Genomic DNA, 22,878 nt, shown 5'->3' with positions numbered 1-22,878 from the left:
GACCCGAAAACTACGGTAATAAGAGTAAGAAGATCAACCTGACTGTGATTATGTTTTAAAGAGAAATAATTCCCTTGTTACTGAAACCGATTCTACACATGGCATTTTGTAGAGGGTGTAGCAGCTGTTGCACTTTATCTTGAAAGAACAACTGTAATCTTCACAATTTTTACTTTTTTCTCAAAATATTGACTTCATATTTAAAATGAACGATTTAAAAAAAATATGACACTCTTACCTATGCACCCTTCTCATATAATGAAGAACCCACAGTCATCAATTTTCATTAACCTGTTGGTTAATCTGCCATTTTCAAGTGCTATTAAGCAGAAAAGCTGTATCTAATGTATATATATATATGTATATATATATATATATATATATATATATATATATATATATATTAGGGGTGCAACGATACACAAAATTCACGGTTCGGTTCGATACTTTGGTGTCCATCCATCCATCCATCCATTCGCTTCCGCTTATCCTTTCCAGGGTCGCGGGGGCGCTGGAGCCTATCCCAGCTGTCATAGGGCGAGAGGCGGGGTACACCCTGGACAGGTCGCCAGGGCCAGGGTACTTTGGTGTCACGGTTCGATATTTTTTCGATACAAAAAAATGTTCATGCCTTTTTAATTTGTCGTTTATTAAAATTATAAATAGATATTTCAACTCAAAAGTACAGTTTTTAAATTTAATGTTGCTGAAACAACAAAATAATAATAAAAAATAAATCTATCTGATCGAGGAATCACTCATCTTTGGAAAAGGAGAGTTTATTACAGAGAAATGGCTCTTTCCAAAATAAAAGCTATACTATACGCTTCTTCTGGGGTATATTCTCAGCAGCATATTGAACATATCAGGTCCCCATAAGGAGAATCATGTGCTGACGGCTGTCTAAATGACTCGCGTAAAGTTTGTAGCATGCGTGCTTGTTTTTGTCTGCTTCCACTTGTCTTTGCACTAGGATGTTGTCGGCGTAAATGTGCAGTCATATTCGTTGTGTTCCCACTAGTGCTGTCAGCGTTAATCTCGTTAAAATGACATTAACGCCATAACGCGGCAAATCTCTGTTAACGAGTTACCGCGGATCGCCCCGTGCGTGGGGCTGGACGGCATCAACACGCTAACTGCGCTAACGCACTAGTTCCCACCAATTGAGCATTGCGTGGCACATCAGACATACTGTTTTACTTTTGTCCATGATGCGCTTACCATCAGGGTCATGCTTCACATGAAAACCAAGATAGTTCCAAACGCCAGATCTGAATGAGGGTGTGGGTGTGTGGGTGTGTGTGTGGGGGGTCAATTTTGGGTAGCGTTGAGGCAGTTGCCATGTTGCAACGAGCTTAGCTTCTGTCTTGCTAGCATGCGCTGCACTCGACAGTGCAGCCTAGGCGGAGTAGCCGAACGCAGATCCACTGAGCGCTCAACAGAGACAGCATCGGCAGAAGAAAAGTTGATAAAAGAAATAAAAAATTTTGTATTGTTCGATACATATGCGTACCGAACCGAAAACACTGTATCGAACGGTTCAATATCGATACGAGTATTGTTGCACCCCTAATATATATATCTATATACAGGGAGTGCAGAATTATTAGGCAAGTTGTATTTTTGAGGAATAATTTTATTATTGAACAACAACCATGTTCTCAATGAACCCAAAAAACTCATTAATATCAAAGCTGAATGTTTTTGGAAGTAGTTTTTAGTTTGTTTTTAGTTTTAGCTATTTTAGGGGGATATCTGTGTGTGCAGGTGAGAAACTTGAGTGAGGAGGATACCATCAAAATCTTTTCCCCCCCCTCTTTTTAAATTTTTTTTTTTTTAAAAAACTGAAATCAGAGAAAATTTACTGTGCATAATTATTAGGCAACTTAACAAAAAACAAATATATACCCATTTCAATTATTTATTTTTACCAGTGAAACCAATATAACATCTCCACATTCACAAATATACATTTCTGACATTCAAAAACAAAACAAAAACAAATCAGCGACCAATATAGCCACCTTTCTTTGCAAGGACACTCAAAAGCCTGCCATCCATGGATTCTGTCAGTGTTTTGATCTGTTCACCATCAACATTGCGTGCAGCAGCAACCACAGCCTCCCAGACACTGTTCAGAGAGGTGTACTGTTTTCCCTCCTTGTAAATCTCACATTTGATGATGGACCACAGGTTCTCAATGGGGTTCAGATCAGGTGAACAAGGAGGCCATGTCATTAGTTTTTCTTCTTTTATACCCTTTCTTGCCAGCCATGCTGTGGAGTACTTGGACGCGTGTGATGGAGCATTGTCCTGCATGAAAATCATGTTTTTCTTGAAGGATGCAGACTTCTTCCTGTACCACTGCTTGAAGAAGGTGTCTTCCAGAAACTGGCAGTAGGACTGGGAGTTGAGCTTGACTCCATCCTCAACCCGAAAAGGCCCCACAAGCTCATCTTTGATGATACCAGCCCAAACCAGTACTCCACCTCCACCTTGCTGGAGTCTGAGTCGGACTGGAGCTCTCTGCCCTTTACCAATCCAGCCACGGGCCCATCCATCTGGCCCATCAAGACTCACTCTCATTTCATCAGTCCATAAAACCTTAGAAAAATCAGTCTTGAGATATTTCTTGGCCCAGTCTTGACGTTTCAGCTTGTGTGTCTTGTTCAGTGGTGGTCGTCTTTCAGCCTTTCTTACCTTGGCCATGTCTCTGAGTATTGCACACCTTGTGCTTTTGGGCACTCCAGTGATGTTGCAGCTCTGAAATATGGCCAAACTGGTGGCAAGTGGCATCTTGGCAGCTGCACGCTTGACTTTTCTCAGTTCATGGGCAGTTATTTTGCGCCTTGGTTTTTCCACACGCTTCTTGCGTGGACAAAATACTCATTTGCCTAATAATTCTGCACTCCCTGTATGTGTGTGTATTGTATAGTACTTTATTCTATGTTATATAGAATTTTATTTTATTTTGTATAGTATGTTATTCTATTCTATTTTATTCTATTCTATTGTTTTTCTTAATTTTTGCTGCTCTTAACTTTGTACTGTCCACTTTCTGCTGTGGCCAAACAAACTTAGCACATGTGGGACTAATAAAGGTTTATCTTATCTCATCTCATCTCATCTCATCTTATCTTAGTTCAGACTGAGTTTGGAAAATTTATTCCCTTTATGCTATGGAGGTCCACAGAGTTCCATGCTCGGACCAATTTCATTTAAATAATACATGCTTAGGGTAAGCATGTAGTATAGCAAGGCATAGCATACATTTTTATTGCTGCAGATGATACCCAGCTCTATCTATCCATGAAGCCAGATGATTCATACTTTACCATTTAGTTAAACTACAGGAATGTCTTAAAGACATAAAGACATGAAGATCACTAGTTTCTTGTTTCTAAATTCAGATAAAACTGAGGATGTGAATTTTCCAGCTGTGGGACTAATAAAGGCTATCTTATTGTTTTGCATTGGATTGTATCATATCTCGCCTTGTCTCATCTCATCTTGTCTTACTCTGCCCTAAATAAATATCTTAGAAATACAGTGTTCAACCAAATAATCTGGATAACATTACCTTGGTCTCCAGTAATACTGTGAGGATTCAATCTTTTTTGACCAGGTATGCCCTCCAATGTGCATATTACACAGGTATGTAGAACTGCATAGAACCCTCAGAAACATCCTGTCTCAGAATGATTATGAAAAACTAGTTCATGCATGTATTACTTCTAGGGTGGACTACTGTAATTCATTATTATCAGGTTATTGTCAGGCCCTAAAGACTTCCTGACTCCCAGTAGATGTCTTTGTTCTCAGACTGCAGGCTTACTTGTGGTTCCTAGAGTATTTAAAAGTAGAATGGGAGGCAGAGCCTTCAGCTTTCAGGCCCCTCTTCTGTGGAACCAGCTTCCAGTTTGGATTCAGGAGACAGATACCCTCTCTACTTTCAAGATTAGGTTTAAAGGTTTTCTTTTGATAACGCATATAGTTATAGCTGGATCAGGTGACTCTGAATCCTCCCTTAGTTGTGTTGCAATTTTTAATAACTGTGGACTCTCTTCCATAGCGAGTTTTTTGTCACTATGGCTGCCCCTGCCTAAGTCTGGATCTGCTGGAGGTTCCTTTCTTCCACCCTTTGGTGGGTGGACCGAGGTGGACGCAGTTTTTAATATCCTCAGGGAAGAGGTTGTCATAGAATGAGTCGTCGTCAAACACCACTTCATAAAACGTAGCCGTGGTTAGCGCCACATTTGCTCTGGTAGTAATGGCCATTCTTGTATTTACAGATCACTTTCTGACCCACTGCTAGCTCCTGCATGGCAGCTTTGCTGTGCTCAGGTATGGCTGGTGCTCTGTGTCTGGCTAACAGGACTTTGTCTCTTTGCAAGCATCTGCACAGACAGCATGCTAAAAAAGCTAGTCAAGAACCCAGAGTGATGTTATAGCTGTATGCTGACTTCAGCCCAGCAGCCAGAGCCTGATCTTCAGCAGGTAACAAAGGCAGTGATGAGCAGTCAAGCCTTTTGTCACCTTTTACCTATTCTTGTTCCGAAAGTAGAATCACTGTAGTGATTGCTTCTAAGTCTCTTTGGGCTGTTTTTCCAACTTAGCTTTGATTTGTTGGGTTTGTGTTCACTCATAAACAATAAAACAAAGGCTGTATATGTGTTCTCAATATGACAGGAATTTGTGTTGTTGTGAATGGTAAATGAAATGATTCTTATATAGTGCTTTTCTACTCTCCTGGAGTACTCAAAGCGCTCTATACAACGTGCCGCATTCAACCATACAAACCCATTCACACAAGCACTCTATGCTTTGTCAGTGCTTTCTAACTAATATACACTCATACGCATTCATACTCCAATGGATGCATCGGAGAGCAAGTGGGGGTTAGTATCTTGCCCAAGGATATTTGATATGCAAACTGGGGGAGCCAGGAATCGATCAGCAGATGACCTGCCCTACCTCCTGAGCTATTTTACCTACATTACCATGAAATGGTAATTATGTTTCAGTGCATTTCAAGTCATTTTACTGAAAAATACCAAAGTAATAGTGTAAAGACTTATCTTCTTCAGCAATTAAGAAGTGGTTTAATTTACCATCCTTTGCATAGTGAATTTCACTTTCTTTCTTCTGGGCAAAGGTTTCTGATCCCAAAATGTAAAACAACAAGGTTTAAAAAAAAAGGAACAGATAAAGGAACCTGAAGCTGAACCTTTGTTCTGAGAGCAGACTTTACAAATTAACAGCATTTCAAATTAGTTAACCAAGAGAGGGTATCTTCACTGAAGTTCAAATTTTATGCTAATGACTGACATGAGGTCAGGGTTAGCATCCCATTGCATCTATAAATTGGGGCAATTTGTTTGTACATCTCAGTTGTCCTGTGAATATTCTGCATTAATACATATTCACTAAAACATGATGACTAAAGTCTTCCTAAATGCTCTAAATACCTTCGTATTTACCTTGTGCTTATTCAGGCAGCCGGATGGATGAATCGTCAGATGTGGAATCAGAGCCTGACCTTCCACTGAAGAGGAAACAGCGTAGGAGTCGGACTACTTTCACAGCGGAGCAGCTGGAGGAGCTGGAGAAGGCTTTTGAAAGAACACATTATCCTGATATTTACACTAGAGAGGAGCTGGCCCAGAGAACAAAACTTACTGAGGCCAGGGTCCAGGTAATGCTTTAGTATTCAACTATCCATTAATCCATAGATCTCTGCATCCATGAGTTACACCCTTCATCTGTCCATTTTTCATTCCATCCTTGATCTCTTTTTTTCAAACCCACACACAAAGACACACTTACTCATTTTAAATGTTGAAACTGACTACTTGAACTGAGGCACTGATAGAGAGCATCTCTATAAAGAAACATGAATGATGTTTTGTATTGTGTGTCGTCCAACACAATGCTGCAACATTCTCAATAGATTATTAGTAAAATATTGACCTTTTTTGAAATCACACATACTGGTTAGAACCTTTACTGTTGACTATGCAGCATTCTACTATACTGTTTCATAAATTACTTGCAGTACTATCCAGAAGTCTTGAGCCACCATTTGTTTCTTTATATTTTGCTTTCAAGGAGCAAGACTGTCATGTCATTTTTAAAAAATAGTCTTGAGCAATGGTTTCTCAGGTACCCTTCCAAAGTTTTTTTTTTTTTTTAATTCTCTTTAACTCATTTTTCCTATTCCACTGAACATATTCAGATTTGTTTTGCATGTTAACTCTGGCCTATGTATCATTCAAACATAAAAAGGCACCTAACCCAAAGGATGAACCAGTGTTGTGTCTGTTGGGTTTGCCAAATGGCACAGTAACAGGACCCAGTCACGAGACTTCCTGAACAGTTACAGTGAGGTTATTTACAGTGAAAAAACAAGGTGCAAAACAGTTCTAACAAAACGTGATTTTCTCAGTGGTGACTGCCCCAACTCCCGGTGGGGCAATTCCTTCCAAACACACACTCCACAGTTCTATCCAAAATATTTACAAAAACCTTGGTACTGTCTTCAAAACTCTCCATGGGTTTTTTAGACATAAAAAGAACAGAGGGTTAGTTTCCTTCACTAAGAGAAACACAACAAGATCACTTCTTTGGATGAGCCAGGGTTCCAGTGACTATTGTCACTCAACGATTCAGTGTTGACTGAAGCTCGACCGCTCTACTAAATAGTGCCCCTTGACGGGATCATCAGCGGCAGACGTATGATTGTCAGCAGGTGTATGTGGCTCAAGAGTGGGAACTTCTTCAAGGTCCCAGTGCTGCACAAAGAAAAGAAACCACACACACAGAGGAGGGAGAGAAAGAGGGCTTGAGGTGGAGGGAACCCCACCCCCGAAATGGAGGTCAGGCCAGCAAAGACAGAGGGACCATGACAGTGTCAATACAAAACAGACAACTTAGCAAATACCGAATTTTAAATTGTTCTAAGGAACATGGTGATGAAATAAAAACAATGAACAAACTAAGTAGCTTGTTACAAAAATACATTATTTGCTTTCATATCTTTAGTTGAATGGTAATGATAACACAGGTTGGCAGGCATAAAATTGTATTTTTGCACCAACATGGTTATCCTTAAAGATCGGTTAGCTCACCAGCTAGCTATGCAGTAAATCCTTAAAAAATGAGGAAGCTGGACAAGTAGAGGACAAAAATAGGAGGCCTTAAAAGCAATCTAAAGTAGATGAAAGATATAAGAAATGTCCATAACAGGATAAAATGATGTGACACAGGACCTGAGAGACAGTTCTGGTCCTTCAGTTGATTCATCTATTGCTCAACAAAGTTGACGGTCAAGAAGCCATTCATAAGGAAGGGAAACTGGGAGAGAAGGCTCTGGTATGCCACATTAAAGAAGAACTACTGGCTGCATTTCAATTATGAATGCAGAAAAGCACTGTCAGGTTTTGACCCCGATGCAAAGTATCTGATTGGCATGGCTGCCAAAAAGAGTTCAAGCTGTGATGAACAATAAATTTGGTCATACAAATACTGACTTTTAATCTCATTAGAATTATACAAACTCTGTACCAAATATGTTTGTTTTCAATACATCACTGTACATTTCCCATATTCTTAGCAAAATATAAAGAAATGAGGTGTGAGACTTTTTCACAGTATTTTATATATTTGTTTAGTGTGCAAGACTAACTCTCTCTAACTTCTGGAGACTCTGCCAGCTGTTCACATCCCCACTAAGGAAACTGGCTTTGGTATCTGTTTGACAGCTTCACAGTGCCTCAGTTGTGTTTGGGAAAATATTGTAGAGTTCTAACAACAGCTGTAAGTTTTCAGCAGTAGGGTGGGTGCTGCATTCCTCTTGCATGTCTCACTCCCAGATTCTTGGCTGGAATTTGTTTTTCCCACCATTTTAGAGTCTACCACTCATTGTAAAAATCAGAGCAGATCATGGAAGTCTTGGCTCTCAGGGGAACTTTAAGCCATAACTGCAAAGTGGCTCAATCAAGTCACAGAAAACTGAGACAATGAGAAACCAGCGTGGCATGGAAACTCCTCCATGCCTGCCACTTAGGTCATGAATGCAGACCTCAGAATTATCTGTAAGCCTCTACTTGACACTGGTCGTCTTACATCCATCCTACACATAGAATGAGTTAATGGAGTACAAATTAAAAGAAAATCCAACTCAATGCCCACCTTCTAACTTGTTTTGAAGCTTACTATTTCTCAATCATGTTGGCTAAATTTTTAACTTTGGATCAGGGGTCGCCAACTCCAGGCCTCGAGGGCCGGTGTCCTGCAGGTTTTAGATCTCACCCTGGGTCAACACACCTGAATCAAATGATTAGTTGATTACCAGCCTCTGGAGAACTACAAGACATGTTGAGGAGGTAATTTAGCCATTTGAATCAGCTGTGTTGGATCAAGGACACATCTAAAACCTGCAGGACACCGGCCCTCAAGCCCTGGAGTTGGAGACCCCTTCTTTGGATAATGGCACAGTTAAGTAGACCTAGTTATAACTTTACACTACATTTGAATACTATTTCTGTGTCCTTAAGCTGAGGCAATGAAAGGTTTCAAAAAATACATTAATATTAAATACTTATTACATAGTATGGTACAGATATAGTGATGGGAAACAGAGAACTGCAAAGACTGTAACTAAAAATATTTGTGTGTCAAATCAAATCATTGTTTCAGTACTACTTAATGTATAAACATGGAGAAACCAGTTATAGTCAGCTTGAATGATTGTCTCTGAAATTTAATTCAACAATATTTGCACAGAAAATGCAGCCATGCAAAATTACTGTTTTTGCATGGCTGCAATTAGCAACCAATTTTGTTCTAAACACATGTATTATAGTTGGTCAGAATCATTGGAAATGAATGGGGTTGTGCCTAGTGAATCCATGACACACCTATGTTTCTATTTGTAGTACTGGCACTTATATGTGGACATTGTAAGAAATTACACAATGACCCCATTTCAGAATAGAACCACCCTCATTACCGACCAAGTGGGTCCCTGCTTCTTTAACTGTCTTCAGTGTACAAACTACCATGCAATCAGTAGCTGGAAGACAAGTAAAGACAGACATAATGCCATAAGAGCCACTTATTTCTTTTGTCCTCACAACATCTTTCACTTTCTCCACAAAATTCAAGTCAGGAACTTTGAGGTGTTTGAGGTAACAGATTGATCAATTCAATTCAATTCAATTCAATTCAATTCAATTTTATTTATATAGTTGGATCACACTGCCAATGATCACACTGCCAATGAACATTAAAAGTACCCCCTTATTTAGGTATCACTGGTAAACCATACTGGCTCGGTATAGTTTCCCCTGGGTATAATCTGTTGTATGAGATGTGATCAGGAGTATTGTCTGTTTTCAAGTGCCTCAGAGAGTCTGTGATACTGGAGGTTGGGGGCCTTGTGTTGCAAAGACAGGCTGACACTTTCCTCTTCAGTTGCTCCGCTTCTGCATCCACAATGTTGTTCTTTTGGATGACTGTATCTGTGGCTGTAATTAGTTCCAAATGTGAGATTTGTGTGGTGTGACATCAAAGTTAAAATCGTTCACAAGGATGGCTTTCTCTGCTTAAGTTAGTCATCTGTCAGATAATTTCTTCTCTCACTTGTCCACATTCTTGGAGGGAAGCATTCATCTCTTCACCAGCTGTTGAGGTCAATTCAATGTAACTATCCATCCTTCCGTTTTCTTCCACTTATCTGGGGTTGGCTGAGGGGTCAGCAGCCTAAGTAGAGAAGCCCAGAGCTTCCTCTCCCCAGCCGCCTTCTCCTGGGAACACCAATGCATTCCAAGGCCAGCCGATATATTTAGTCCATCCAGCATGTCTTAGGCCTGCCCTTGGGCCTCCTCCCGGGGGCACATGCACAGAAAACTGTTTCTGGAGGCATCCTCATCAGATGCCTGAACTGGCTCCTTTCAATGTGGTAGAGTAGCAGCTCTACTCTGAGCCCCTCCTGGATCACTAATCCCTTTACCTTATCTCTAAGGGAGAAGCCATACACACTTAGGAGGACGCTCATTTCCACAGCTTGTATCTGTGATCTCATTTTTTCAGTCACTCCAGAGCACATGACCATAGGTCATGTCTGCAGTGATCTTCTTGGTGGTTGGTTGGAGGGTACCGATGTCAGCAAATACAGGAGTGGAACAGGGCGCCACACTGCCATAGCAGGAGGAAAGGAAGCCTTGGGAATGTTTCTTCCAGAGGCCGCAGCTAGAGCCCCGTCTTCACTCACTGGATTGAGTTTTGTGGATACTTTCCTTGGATGATGGATTTTATCTTTTTCCACAGCGATGTTGGAACAGTTCAAGAACTTCAGTTTTTGGTTTGAGGTCCAAGGATAACTTTGGTACATCATCCTTTAGGCTTGATATGTCCATAGGTGCATTATGTCTTTCATAGAGTTGTAGGTCTTCTTCTGAAAAACATTTAAAAACCCCAAACATTTTTCTGAGAAACTGTAGCGGAGGTGTGGTCCCTGACTCAGGTGCAGGGGAGGGGTGGTGCAGTGAGCTCAAGGGGCAGTGCCAGGGAGTTTGGTTTGGACAGGTGTGTGATGTATTAGTTAATGAGTTCTCTCTCTCTTGCTGTGCGATTTTTAGTGAAGCCAGAGCAGAGAGTGGAAAGGTTGGTCAGAGCAATCATGCCCGCAGAGTTAAAAACAGGGGGTTTGTAAGGGTTGGTAAGTATTGTAAAAGTGGTGTGATGTACATGTTCAATAAAGATGGCTCATAACACCTACCTCTGGACCCGCTGTGCCTTAATCGCGCCACAGTGGTGCCAAAACCCAGGACGCGGCACGGCAGGCCCACGCCAGAGCCAGGGAGGGGGAGAGCTGGCTGAGAGGGTAGTTGAATTGGCGGCCACTCAGCGGAAGCAGGTGGTGGAGGCATACCGCCAGCAGGAGGAGCTGCGGGAGCAGGCAGCGTGTCACCTGGAGAGGATCGAGGATCTGGCTCCGGGCCTGGTCAACACCACCACCGCCACCCCACACCGGTGTATCCCGACGGTGGGGAAGCGGTGGAGGAGCCGCGTGGGGCACCTCGGCAGCCGGAGGTGGTATATGAGGCGTGCGGGGGGCCGCGTCTGCCGGAGGAGGGGGAGCAGCCGGGTGAAGAGCTGCTCCTGCCGGAAGTGGTGGAGTAGCCGCTCCAGCCAGAGGTGGCGGATGAGGCACACGGGGATCTGTGCCTGCCAGAGGGGGAGGAGCCACTGCGTGAGGGGCTGCTCCAGCCAGAGGTGGATGAGGCGTGAGTGGGGCCGTGCCTGCTGCTTCCAGCCGGGAGCGGTGGACGAACTGTGCAGGGAGACGAAGGTTCTCGGGCCAGGGAAGTGCGGTCAACCTGGGGCCGATGTCAAGGCGGCAGCGGAGCAATGGATCCCAGCTCAGCCTCCTGTGAGCAGGGTCTCACGACCGTGCCTGCCGGGTTGTGCCAGCTCGCCAGGTTGCCGACCTCTGGACCAGCGTTGCCGCCACCGCTGGAGGCGTGGCCGGCCTCCGGACCTGCATTGCTGCCACCGCTGCCACTGCCCTGTTGGGTAGTGTTGGGTTGGGAAGGGGGGTGGGAGTAGGTTCGGCCGGATGGCTCCCTGGCCTCTATTGAGCAGTGGGGGGGTGTGGTGGGGTGTGGTGGGGCGTGGTCTGCGGTGCCTTGCAGGGAAGGTGGATGCACCTGCACGGCATCCACAATCACGCCTGCAGAGTTAAAAACACGGAGGTGTTAAATCCACCTTCCAACTGTTTAAAACCTTGATGCGAGCAGCCCAAATGTCTTTTACAGCTAGAAAAATGTAATTAAATTCTGTTTTATTTTTCAGATAACTACAGGCAAAGTCAGATCCTTTTTGCAATGTTCCAGTATGAAATATGAAATGTGGATATTTGTGGTTGAGCTAATTAAATAACACAGCTATTTGTAATTTTTTTTAATATTTCCTTTGAATTGGAGAAAAGTCAGGAATGTGGAACATGGGTTCCACTCACAGAGCTTTAAATATGTCTCTAAATGTGCCAGAAATATGTATCTATAAATGTACAAACATATACATTCCACATCTATTTATCCTTGCATGAGAAAACAACCCAAAGATATCATGTTATTATTTCCTCTAGTTATGGTCAGGAAGAGGCAAAATGATGATAGGTCATATTCTGTTTCTTTTCCAGTCGCAGTCACGTCTCTTCTGCAGAGGTAGTGAGACCTTATGATCTACTTCTGCGTTTTTTGCGCAAGTACCTCAAGGCAACAACGCCTGTTGTAATAATTTAAGCCTGCTCTGCAGATATAGAAGTCCAAATCAGCTTCTCTACATGAAAGGCACATTTTCGTTTGCACTAAATGAAAAAGAGGATTCCTGGAAAAAGTGGGCAGGTAGAAAGCTGCAAGCAATACATAGATTTCTGCTGTGACCCTATGTGTAGATGTTAACAAATGTGTAGTTTTAACAAATTTCCCACCTGTGGGTCTAATAAAGGTCATCTTAAGTATGCCTATGTTAAATTATGTGAGTGGTATAGTTTAACTGAAATGAAAACAAAAATGCAGGACTAAAAGTGAAGAAGAAATCTGATTTACACACAGAAACACACACTACAAACATTAATGTGCTGAAGTTTTACCTTTGAAATGATGGCATGTCCCAATATATTAATGCTTAGAGTAAGTTATATGTCCTGAATCATTTTTGATATTCTCAACAATAAAATATAGGCTTTTGATTGTGGATCTTGCCCTGTGTGTGAAATTTTACAAAAGGACTATCTGTATGTGATTGTGGCCCAAGAGTTGGGAGTTCGTCTTTTAATCGGAAGGTTGCCGGTTCGAACCCCGGCTCAGACAGTCTTGGTTGTTGTGTCCTTGGGCAAAACACTTCACCTACTTCGCCTACTGGTAATGGCCAGATGGTGCGATATGGCAGCCTCGCTTCTGTCAGTCTACCCCAGGGCAGCTGTGGCTACAACTGTAGCTTGCCTTCACCAGTGTATGAATGTGAGAGTGAATGAATAGTGATATTGTAAAGCGCTTTGAGGGGTCCCGAAAAGTGCTATATAAATGCAATCCATTATTATTATGTACTTTGTGGCGAGAAAAGGTAAAATTCTCTTTCAGCAGAGAATCTGTGAGACCTTTAGCAGGGCATCAGAAAAGCATCAATGAAAATGTGCAAAGTCTAGCTGATTTTAAATTCAGCTATGCTCTGGATCAGGTTAAATATAAAATAAGTTGGTGAAAAATAACCTAACTTTCAGTAACCAGTGGGGTTTGGCTGACATTGCTTTATTATTTCATTGGCTACCTCACACCATTAGACTACACATTTTATTTCTGTCTATTAAAAGGCAGAAGCTAATTTCTAATTAATAAAAATGAAACAGGACTTTTTCTGACTGACCCTTAGTATCAACAACTCAACAACTAAGAAAGTGAGGCTTTTGTTGTTTTCCTTCCAGTTTATTTATTTATATTTCTCTTCCAAGGTGTGGTTTAGCAATCGAAGGGCCAGGTGGCGAAAACAAGCAGGAGCCAATCAACTTGCAGCATTCAATCACCTTCTTCCAGGGGGATTTCCTCCTGCAGGGATGCCAACACTTCCTACATATCAGCTGCCAGAATCCAACTACCCAACCAACACTCAAGGTAGAACAGATACTCCTTTCACTGATAGATTACATATGCGACATATAGGTTTTCCTAAGGAGTTGGTGGATACCGCTATTTTGGCCATGTTCTTACCAACAAATAATGATTCATGATGGGCACTTTTATAACTATATTGCTGCGTCTTGTTTTTTTTTTTGTGTGTGTGTGTGTGTTTTTTTTTTTTTTGACTGGATGTATGGAACAAATTAATGATCAATGTAAGTTTTTCTCTGGAAGAGGTTCTAAACTGCCAATAATGTCTTATCTCTAGCAGAAGAAAATGCAGTGTTATCCTCTATCTATTACATTAAAGCATATTGCCTCAGAACAAAATTATTGTTTCAATTATAGGCATGACTTACTAGGTGGTTCCACAGAATAAAAAACTGATTGCAGAGAGCATGCCATCCCCAATTAATGTTAGTGTGTAATCAAAGGAATCACGGAATTAATACTATATTGAAAAGCAATAAGAAACTGTATTGTCTATGAAGGTCAATGCCGATTTTGCAGTTTTAACAAACAAAATCTCCATGCCAGGTTGTTCCTTTGCCCATCCTCCACCACTGCTTCAAGGTTTATGAATTTTGGCTTGGTAGATTTTGGAAAAAGCAGAAAAATTCCCAAACAAAGAGAGAGTAGTGATGCAACCTGCTATTGGAAATATTTGTAATTGTATCTATCAAAACGTCAGTCAGGTTTAACCCAGCTTTCCCCGTTGTGTTTAGTTGTAAAGACATCCTAAACTAGATACGTAAGCCTTTTAAGCCAATTAAGCCTGTGGGGCATCATGGTGGTGTACTTAAGTTGTCAAACTTGCATTGTTTATGTGTTGGTGTTACATATACATATATTCAGGAATGTGTTTATTCTCATCTGGTATACAGACTGGTAGAACAGGTAGCCTAGCCTAGCTAGTGTCTTATTTACATAAAGGAAGGAACCAATATATATGTGTGAAGTGTTTTACTTTTCAGATGGTGGGGCTACTGTTCACCGTCCCCAACCCTTACCTCCTTCCACCATGCACCAGAGTGGTTTATCAAGTCCTGACGGCAGCACTGCCTATGGTCTGGCAACCAACCGGCACGGCTTCTCCAGCTACACTGACACCTTCATGAACTCTGGTACTCCTAGTAACCATGTCAACCCTGTCAGCAATGGGCTATCTCCACAGGCAAGTCCTGCTTTATGGCTGGGATATTTATGCACGAGGATAAGCACTTACTCAGTCATGAATAAAATGAAAGGAAAGGACTTTGGTCAGTGTATATCATTTATTCTATTCATATTCGACTGAAAATGCAATAAAAGAAGGGTATAAGTAGTTGTTATTTCAATATAAATAGGAAATAAAAAACAAGCCATGGACTAAAATGGATTTTGACATTTAATGCCTTTGATACGTATAACCAGGAAATTAAATTCTTTGTCTGTCTTTTACTTGATTAATTTGGAACAGTGATACAGCACTGTCATGATTATGAGCTGGAAATTAATGCATGTGGGTTTTCACCAACAGTGTTTGAGCCACAGTAAAAAGTCACAGTAAAAGTCTTTTTGTGTTATATACTTTTACAAGAAATTCTAAGTATATTGTTGCTATGGCTAGAGTGAGTTAGGCTGCTTCCTGCAACATGACCATAGGTTAATATTAATTTCCATTGTGGAAAATAAACAATTTAATTTGGTGTGGAGCCTGATTGTAGTGACACTGCAAACCAGATGGCTCCATGGCAAGTTTTGAAATGAGCATTTCTTGTCTTAATCCACAGTACAACAAGTTAGAGTAGATGTTCCAAATTAAATCTAAATTAAAGATGTCTTATTGACAAACTCAACTGAGTGGTGTGATACAAAAGGACCTGGCACGCAGGCAGGCAATCAACCCCACCTGCTTGGATAAAATACACCCCAGACCCCTGTTCAAGGCATCGGTCTGCAGGATAAAAGGGAAAGAAAAGTCAGGAATGTGGAACATGGGTTCCACACATAGACCCCTCCTTACCTGCATGAACACCCCCTGGGACTACTCTGTCTACTGGACCAGATCTGGGGCACCTTTTCAGGTGAGGTCTGTCAAGGGGCTGGTCATCCCTGCAAAGTTCTACATGAACTGACGGTAACACCAGCCAGTCCCAAGAAAATAGTCACCTTTTTTTTTTTGTTCTCGGGATCTGAGCAGGATGTGGTTCCTGCTGTTTTGTCTGTTCTGGGGTGCACCTGTCCTCCTCCCAAAATGGTACCACTGATACTGCACCACCCTCCATCCAACTGCACACTTTTTCGGGATGGCTGCGAGCGCTGTCTGCCTCAGAGATTTCAGGACTACGGCCATCCACTCCATATGCTCCACACAGGTGTTGCTATGGATAGTAACATCATAGCAGAATATGCCACCCAGGCCATAGGAATGGGCTGGGGCTCCAAACAATTTGAATGGAAGTGCAATGAATTGGTAAAAGTGTTATGGAGTGGAGTAGGCCATTTTTTCTTTGGACTCTGGACTTTGGACTCTGGAGACAAGGACAAGAATTTTGTAGGAAAGTTGGAGGAAACTTACACAGGCATAGGGAGAACATGCAAAGTCTACACAGAAACCTGTCAAAGCTAAGAACCTTCCTTCTATGAGTGGTGACTGTGCTAGTGACTCCATAATTCCCTGGTTCCAATCCTAAATTTAAGTGAATGTGAAAAACAAATGATACATCGACTAAACTTGTCACTGTTGGACTGAAATGCATTAATGCACTTGGGACACCAGGGAATCACATTGACACCAAAATGACTCCATGAGTACAACAAAGACTCTTCTAGAAGGTCACAAAAGAACACTTAACAACATATAAAGAACTACAGGCCTTATTTTGTCTCAGTTAAGGTCACTGTTTGTGATTCAACAATAAGAAAGATACTGGACAAAAATAGTATCCATAGTATCCATGGGAGAATGGGCAAAAACCCACACCGTTGACCAAAAAAGATACTAAAAAGAATACAAAAACTCATCTCACATGACAAAAAAAAGCAAACAAACAAAAAAACAAAACGATTCTGTGGACTAACAAGACAAAGACTTTTAGAAGGCTTGAGACCAGCTACATCTGTGATAAAATTAATACAGTATTTCATAAAAAGAACATAATACCAACAGGCAAACATTGTGATAGTAATGTGATGGTCTGGGATTGCTTTGCTGCTTCAGGACCTGGACCACTTGTCATAACTGATGGAACCATAAATTCTGCTCTCTAGCAGAAAATCCTGAAAGAGAATGTCCAGACATTGGCTTGTGCTCTGAAGCTAGGACAGGTAGATTGCTTCACGGGAAACTATAAATACTTGATACAAAAAGTTTTTTCTGTTCATCTGGAGGTAGCGACATAGTGCTACGTCACATAGCTCCAGGAATTATATGCAAATTAGCTCATTCTGCACCTGAATATATGTATATATATACATTATTGGCATTTGCCTTTTTCGTTGTTATGTAGTAACAGTAGAGACAGACAGGGGGAGCTATGCAGTGAGGAATTGAAAGGCTGCTCCAAAGAAAACTTATTGTTTCGGAGGAAAACACGAACACAGTGTACTGTCAAGTCTTAATAGCTTACTTACAACTGGGCTCGTCAGGCACTCTTTTTGGCTGCAGTGGTTATTATTATATTTACATGCGTCATACATGCTATCCCTGTATCACTCTGCCTTTTGCTTCATAATAAATCACTTTTTGAATAATAATTTTTAAACATATTTCATCACGTCATTATGTTAGCCACAAGTAGGGGACAAAAAGGAAAGAGCTTCACACTGGTATTTTAGATCCAAGTAATTTAGACAGTTTAATGTGAATTTGATCCCAAAATGGCTTTATTTTTTTTACATGTTCAAAAGATATGGGTGTAATTGGCACAAAGGTTCCCACACTGCCTCTACCAGGGCTCCAATGATGAGAATTTGCTCCTAATGTGATGTGATGAAAAAACAAACTTCCAGCCAAATATTCTCCAGTTTTTGTATCTTTAATTCTTCTTCCACAGAGAAATTTTTAATGTTTTTTTTCTTGTAGGCTTCAGCTAAAATGTATCGTCTCCTAAAGGTAGCACTGGCTTTATTTTTGTTAAATAGTAATCCCTTACCTGTAGATAGCTAAAGAAGTCTAGCTGATCTAGATTAAATTCCTCTCGTAGTCCTTTTAAATTGCCCTTTTTGCATTAATGTGCATAGTGCTGTTATAGCCTTGTTTTCCCATTGTTTAAAAACTCCTTCCCTAATTTTTGGATGAGGTTTACAATCAAATGCAGGCCAGTCAAGCAACCCAATATATCCTCCAAGACTGAACTCCCTTACAAACTTAATCTGTATCACCTAATTGATGAAATTTGATTGAATTGATTGAATTGAAAATGACTCAGCTTTAGTTTCTATTATTTTCCATTTGATTTGTAATAAGGCCAACATGCACAGACTAAAAACCTCATCTGAGAAGCAAAAAAATACTGCCTCAAACTCCTCAAATGGAGTGTTTTTAACACATTCTTAGACTCTTGCCAGCAGAGATAAATCTAGATATACTTTTGTTCCAGTGCCTAAACTAAGTGTCAGGGATAGTGAAAAGTATTGACTGTAATAGATTAACATAGATAAATAGAAGAGTAATCTTAGGAAAAATATTCATTCTGATTATATCAAATCGGAATGTAAGTTGAATGCTGACCCCTGCCTGATATCAAGCTTAATGTGATCATTAATTTTGTAATAATTAAATTCATATGTTTCCTTAAAAGATTTTGTTATCACACCAAGATATGTAGTAGATTTAGTCTTCCATTTTAATCTGTGTTGTTTGCTGATTAATGAAGAGGGAGAGTAATTTATAGCCAGAGTTTGAGTTTTGTTTACATTAAGTTTGTAGCCAGAGTATTTTTAACAAATTCCTCTAGCAATTTCAATAGTCTCAGGAAGTTTCTCTCTGGCTCGCAAAGTGCCACTATGACATCGTCGACAAACAGTGCCACCATGTGTTCTTGTCCTCCTACTTCAATTTCTTTTATGCAGTCATTTTGTCTTATCAGTTGTGCCAATGGCTCTATGAAGAGAGCAAAGAGTGTTGGGCTGAGGCAGCATCACTGGCAGGTTCTTCGTTGTAGAGCAAACCAGCTGGTTAAATGACTTTGTAACTTTATCTCTATAAAGACCTTTAGTACACTGTATATACTGAGGCTGAAATTCAAATTTTTCCAACACTTTGTACAAGAATGTCCAACTAACACAATCAAATGCATTTTTGGTGTCCAAACTTACTTATAGCATTTCCGATTTTGTTTTATGAGCATGATTGATTAAGTGAAGGATATGCCTTATATTATCTTGAGCCTGTCAACCTTGAATAAAACCAGACTGATCTTTGTCTATCAACTCAGGTATGAGGTTTTCCATCTGAGGTCATGGTTTCATAGAGAGATTTTAGGAGAATTGGAGACAACTCCTCCCTAAAGGTCTTATACCATTTGCTACCTAAGGTTTTGTCCATTTTCAGTTTGCTTGTTGCACTAAGTAGTTCCTTTGTTGTAATTTCTGAGAGCAGTTTTCTATTTTGTAACTCTCCTATAGCCGGTAAATCCAGAAGCTAGAGAAATTTGCTTATTTCCAATTCACATTTTGCTTGGGGTTGTGAATATATTTTTTGGTAGCAATCATAGAACACATTTTGAATTTCCTCTGGTTCAAACAGCATTTGGTCTGTTACTGGATATCTAATTTTATGAACTGCACTAATAGTCTTTCAATATGCCTAGCTAGATATTTTGCTGCTTTAGCTCCTGACTCATAATAGAGTTGTCTAGTAAATTTGAGTTTCCTTTCTAGCTCATTACTCAAAACTTCATCCAACTGCTGTAGTGTTGTAATAACAAAACAGCAATATAGTAACACGTAGTGCTGTTTCCTCACTGTTTTTTATGTTGAGATTCTAACTGTGTTCACTCATTGGTCAGCTTTTTGTATTTTTCTTCTCTTCTCCTTTTCAAAAAGCAGTTTTTGCAGTTCATTTTCTCCTCAGGTATGTTTTTACTGTCTGTGAAACATACCTGAGGAGATTAAGACAGACATTTAATGTCTGTCTTGATCTCTTCTTTCATTTCTTGATTATTTAAGGTTCCCACATATAATTTTCAGTTTGTGTGTTTGGTCCTTCTGAGTAGATGAATATTGAGGAAGACAGTACAATGATCCAACAGATCCGTTCTTCCTATTTTGTTATCTTCCACTCTGTGTCTATCAACATAATTCATGAAAAAAATCAGTCTTTGAACAGACTGATGTATGGCGAACTTCATCCTCTGGAAGGTGATTACACATTCTACTCTACTCCCCACTGAAACATCCCCAGCTCTGTTAATGAAATATTGACTAGCCTTGAGAGTTGGCTCTTACACCTTTTGTTGTTAGTTGTGCCAAGTTTGTGATTTAGGGTCATATTTAAATCACCAGCACAAACTAGAATTTCTACATTTTCCATAGCTATAAGCTCAAACACCATTTTAAAAAGTGTCTCTCTTAGTAGGGGGTACATATACATTGATCAAAATAAATGGTATGTGGACTTCTTATATAGAGCGTGTCTACTCTCCTGGAGCAACTTGGGGTTAAAATCTTCCCCAAGGATATATAGCATGCAGATTGGGGGAGCCAGGGATCGAACCTCCAATCAGCAGATGACCTGTGCTACAGCCGGCCCCAAGTAACTTTTGTATTTAAGTAACTTTTGTTAAGCTTGTTTGTGCGTATACCCGAATAATAGAAAAGCTGATTAAGCCTAAGGGACCTTTTTATGTTCTTTACTACGTTGTGTTTTAGTTAAGCTTGTTTGTGTGTTGATTTGGTTAGTTCCTGTTCTGATTTTGTTCATGCAGTCTTTCAATCGTAACTATGAAATGTTAATGGCATGAATAATAAAAAAGGAAGGTACAAGGAAGGAGCCAAGAGGGAAGCAGCAATATTGATCTCAGAATCGGTCAAAAGGTTTTTGTGGAGGGATAGGGATAAGAAAGGAGACTAAAGGAAGTTTGTCAGAGTGTGTACAGTGGTCCCTCACTATAATGCGGTTCAACTTTTGTGGCCTTGCTGTTTTGCGGATCTTTTTTTGTGCAATTTTCCATGGTTTTTTTGGTTTTTCTTTTTGTTTTGTTTTTTACAGCGCATTGTGTTCTGTGTCCTGATTGGCTGTAGACCATTGTCAATCATCTTGTGCCGTGTCTCCTGTACAGTACAGAATGTGTTCAGCTTGTCATATATACAGAAATCTTCTATCGCTAGCAGTGTGACTCTGAAGTGCTGTACTGTATAGTTGTAAGTTTTGTCCCCAACAAACACAACAACGTTGACGAAACATTTTGCACCATCAAAGGCACCTGCGGCAGCACCCAAAAGGCAGAGGAAGATGCTAACCATCGCACAAAAAGTTGGACTTCTGGACATGCTAAAAGAAGGTAGAAGTTACCCTATTTTTCAATTATAAGGCACATTAAGCAAAACAAAACAATTAGATAAGTCAAACTTTATTCAACTCAGTCTTCTTGCTTCCTTTACTTCCGTACCATTGATTCATTAATGTTGAATTAGCTCGCAGCTGCTCTATTCCCTCTATTTGGGTTATTTTTTGAACATAACTCCCGCGATAAACGAGGGACTAATGTACAAGCAACACATAAAAATCTGTATAAATACTGATGGAACAAAACCACAGACAGTGGTGTTGGACTTAACATTTTGAAACAGCAATATTTTTGCCCATATTGTTCTTTTTTAGCCAGAAGTTAGATTAAATGGACAAGTGGGTGGAGTTATCAGTTATCAGGTTACTACTTTGCTTGATTAGTAAGCTACATTGATAAACTGTATGGGATACAATACACAGACACACATATCAACTGATTAATGCACTAATAAAATAATAAATATAAATAAAATAAAGTAATGAACTATTAAAACAATAGAATTTTAGTCATCAAAACTGAAGCCCAAACTTCTTGTATGGTCTGTAACAAATAGCAAGCAACAGTATTAGTAAGATAATTCCATCTGGGGATAGCCCATTCCTGTTCCAATATGATTGAGCACCAGTGCACAAAGCAAGGTCTGTAAAGACATGGTTGAGTAAGTTTGATGTGGAAGAATTTGACTGGTCTACACAGACTCCTGACCTCAACCTGACAGAAAAGGAAGCCAGGCCTTCAGTGTCTGACCACCAGTGTTGGGAAGGTTACTTTTAAAATGTATTCCATTACAGAATACCAAATACATGCCCCAAAATGTATTCTGTAACGTATTCCGTTACGTTACTCAATGAGGGTAACATATTCTGAATACTTTGGATTACTTAATATATTATCATGCTGTTTACAACTATGTGAATGTACTATTGCTGTGATTTATTACTGTTACTGAAGGTCCGCGGCTCCGAAACGTAGTAAAGGGACCTCTGACTAATACGGTGGGTTCCGTGTCGGGCTCGTAGCTGAAAACTAGCTTTACTTTGTTGTCTGGGTCAACTTTGCTAGCGAGAGACAGAGAGAGACGTTGAAAGGCTGCTCCAACGGAACTTATTTTTTCCGGAGGAAAACACGAACACAGTGTACAGTTGAGTCTTAATAGCTTACTTATAACTGGGCTCGTCAGGCACTCTTTTTGGCTGCAGTGGTTATTATTATATTTACATGCTTCCAGCTCCCGTTTTTGCTCAGTGACAACTCTACTTTTCCTTTTTCTCCCTCCCTCGCTCACAGACACATAACGGGTATGGTAGTCCATTCTCCCTGCAGCACGGACTACACTGCCCATGATGCTACATTCTTTAGAGTTATGCCTGTAGCATTCTGCCTTTTAGCTTAGCACAACAACAACAACAACAACAACAAAAAAACCCTCTCTCACCCAGGAAACACGCAGAGAGAGAGAGAGAGCGTCACCCTGTAACCATGGCAACCGTAACGCTGCCGCCTGGAACAACAGAACGTAGCTGTCAAACAAACCCAAACAGTCCTGACCCGCGACAATATGAAACAGGAAAGTACCGCCGTGTAATCCATTTATTTCAACAAAGTAACTGTATTCTGAATACCACCTTTTTAAACGGTAACTGTAACGGAATACAGTTACTCATATTTTGTATTCTAAATACGTAACGGCGGTACATGTA

The 22,878-nt window shown here is 40.5% G+C and overlaps 1 protein-coding gene across 7 annotated transcripts in view; it reads left to right on the top strand.

The window, feature by feature from the left end:
- LOC100696153 (paired box protein Pax-7) overlaps positions 1-22,878 on the top strand; it is an 89,668-nt gene that overhangs the window by 24,034 nt on the left and 42,756 nt on the right. For all 7 annotated transcript variants that reach the window (XM_025901907.1, XM_025901908.1, XM_025901910.1 and 4 more), the window contains 3 exons: positions 5,496-5,695; positions 13,517-13,676; positions 14,657-14,856. In XM_025901907.1, coding sequence (XP_025757692.1) covers positions 5,496-5,695; positions 13,517-13,676; positions 14,657-14,856 — 560 coding nt within the window. The remainder of the gene's footprint in view (positions 1-5,495; positions 5,696-13,516; positions 13,677-14,656; positions 14,857-22,878) is intronic.

The sequence above is a fragment of the Oreochromis niloticus genome, linkage group LG20 (genome assembly GCF_001858045.2).
Source record: "Oreochromis niloticus isolate F11D_XX linkage group LG20, O_niloticus_UMD_NMBU, whole genome shotgun sequence".
In the NCBI taxonomy this organism is placed as follows: domain Eukaryota; kingdom Metazoa; phylum Chordata; class Actinopteri; order Cichliformes; family Cichlidae; genus Oreochromis; species Oreochromis niloticus.
Note: the sequence above shows the minus strand (reverse complement) of the source record. Positions and strands in the feature narration are given on the sequence as shown.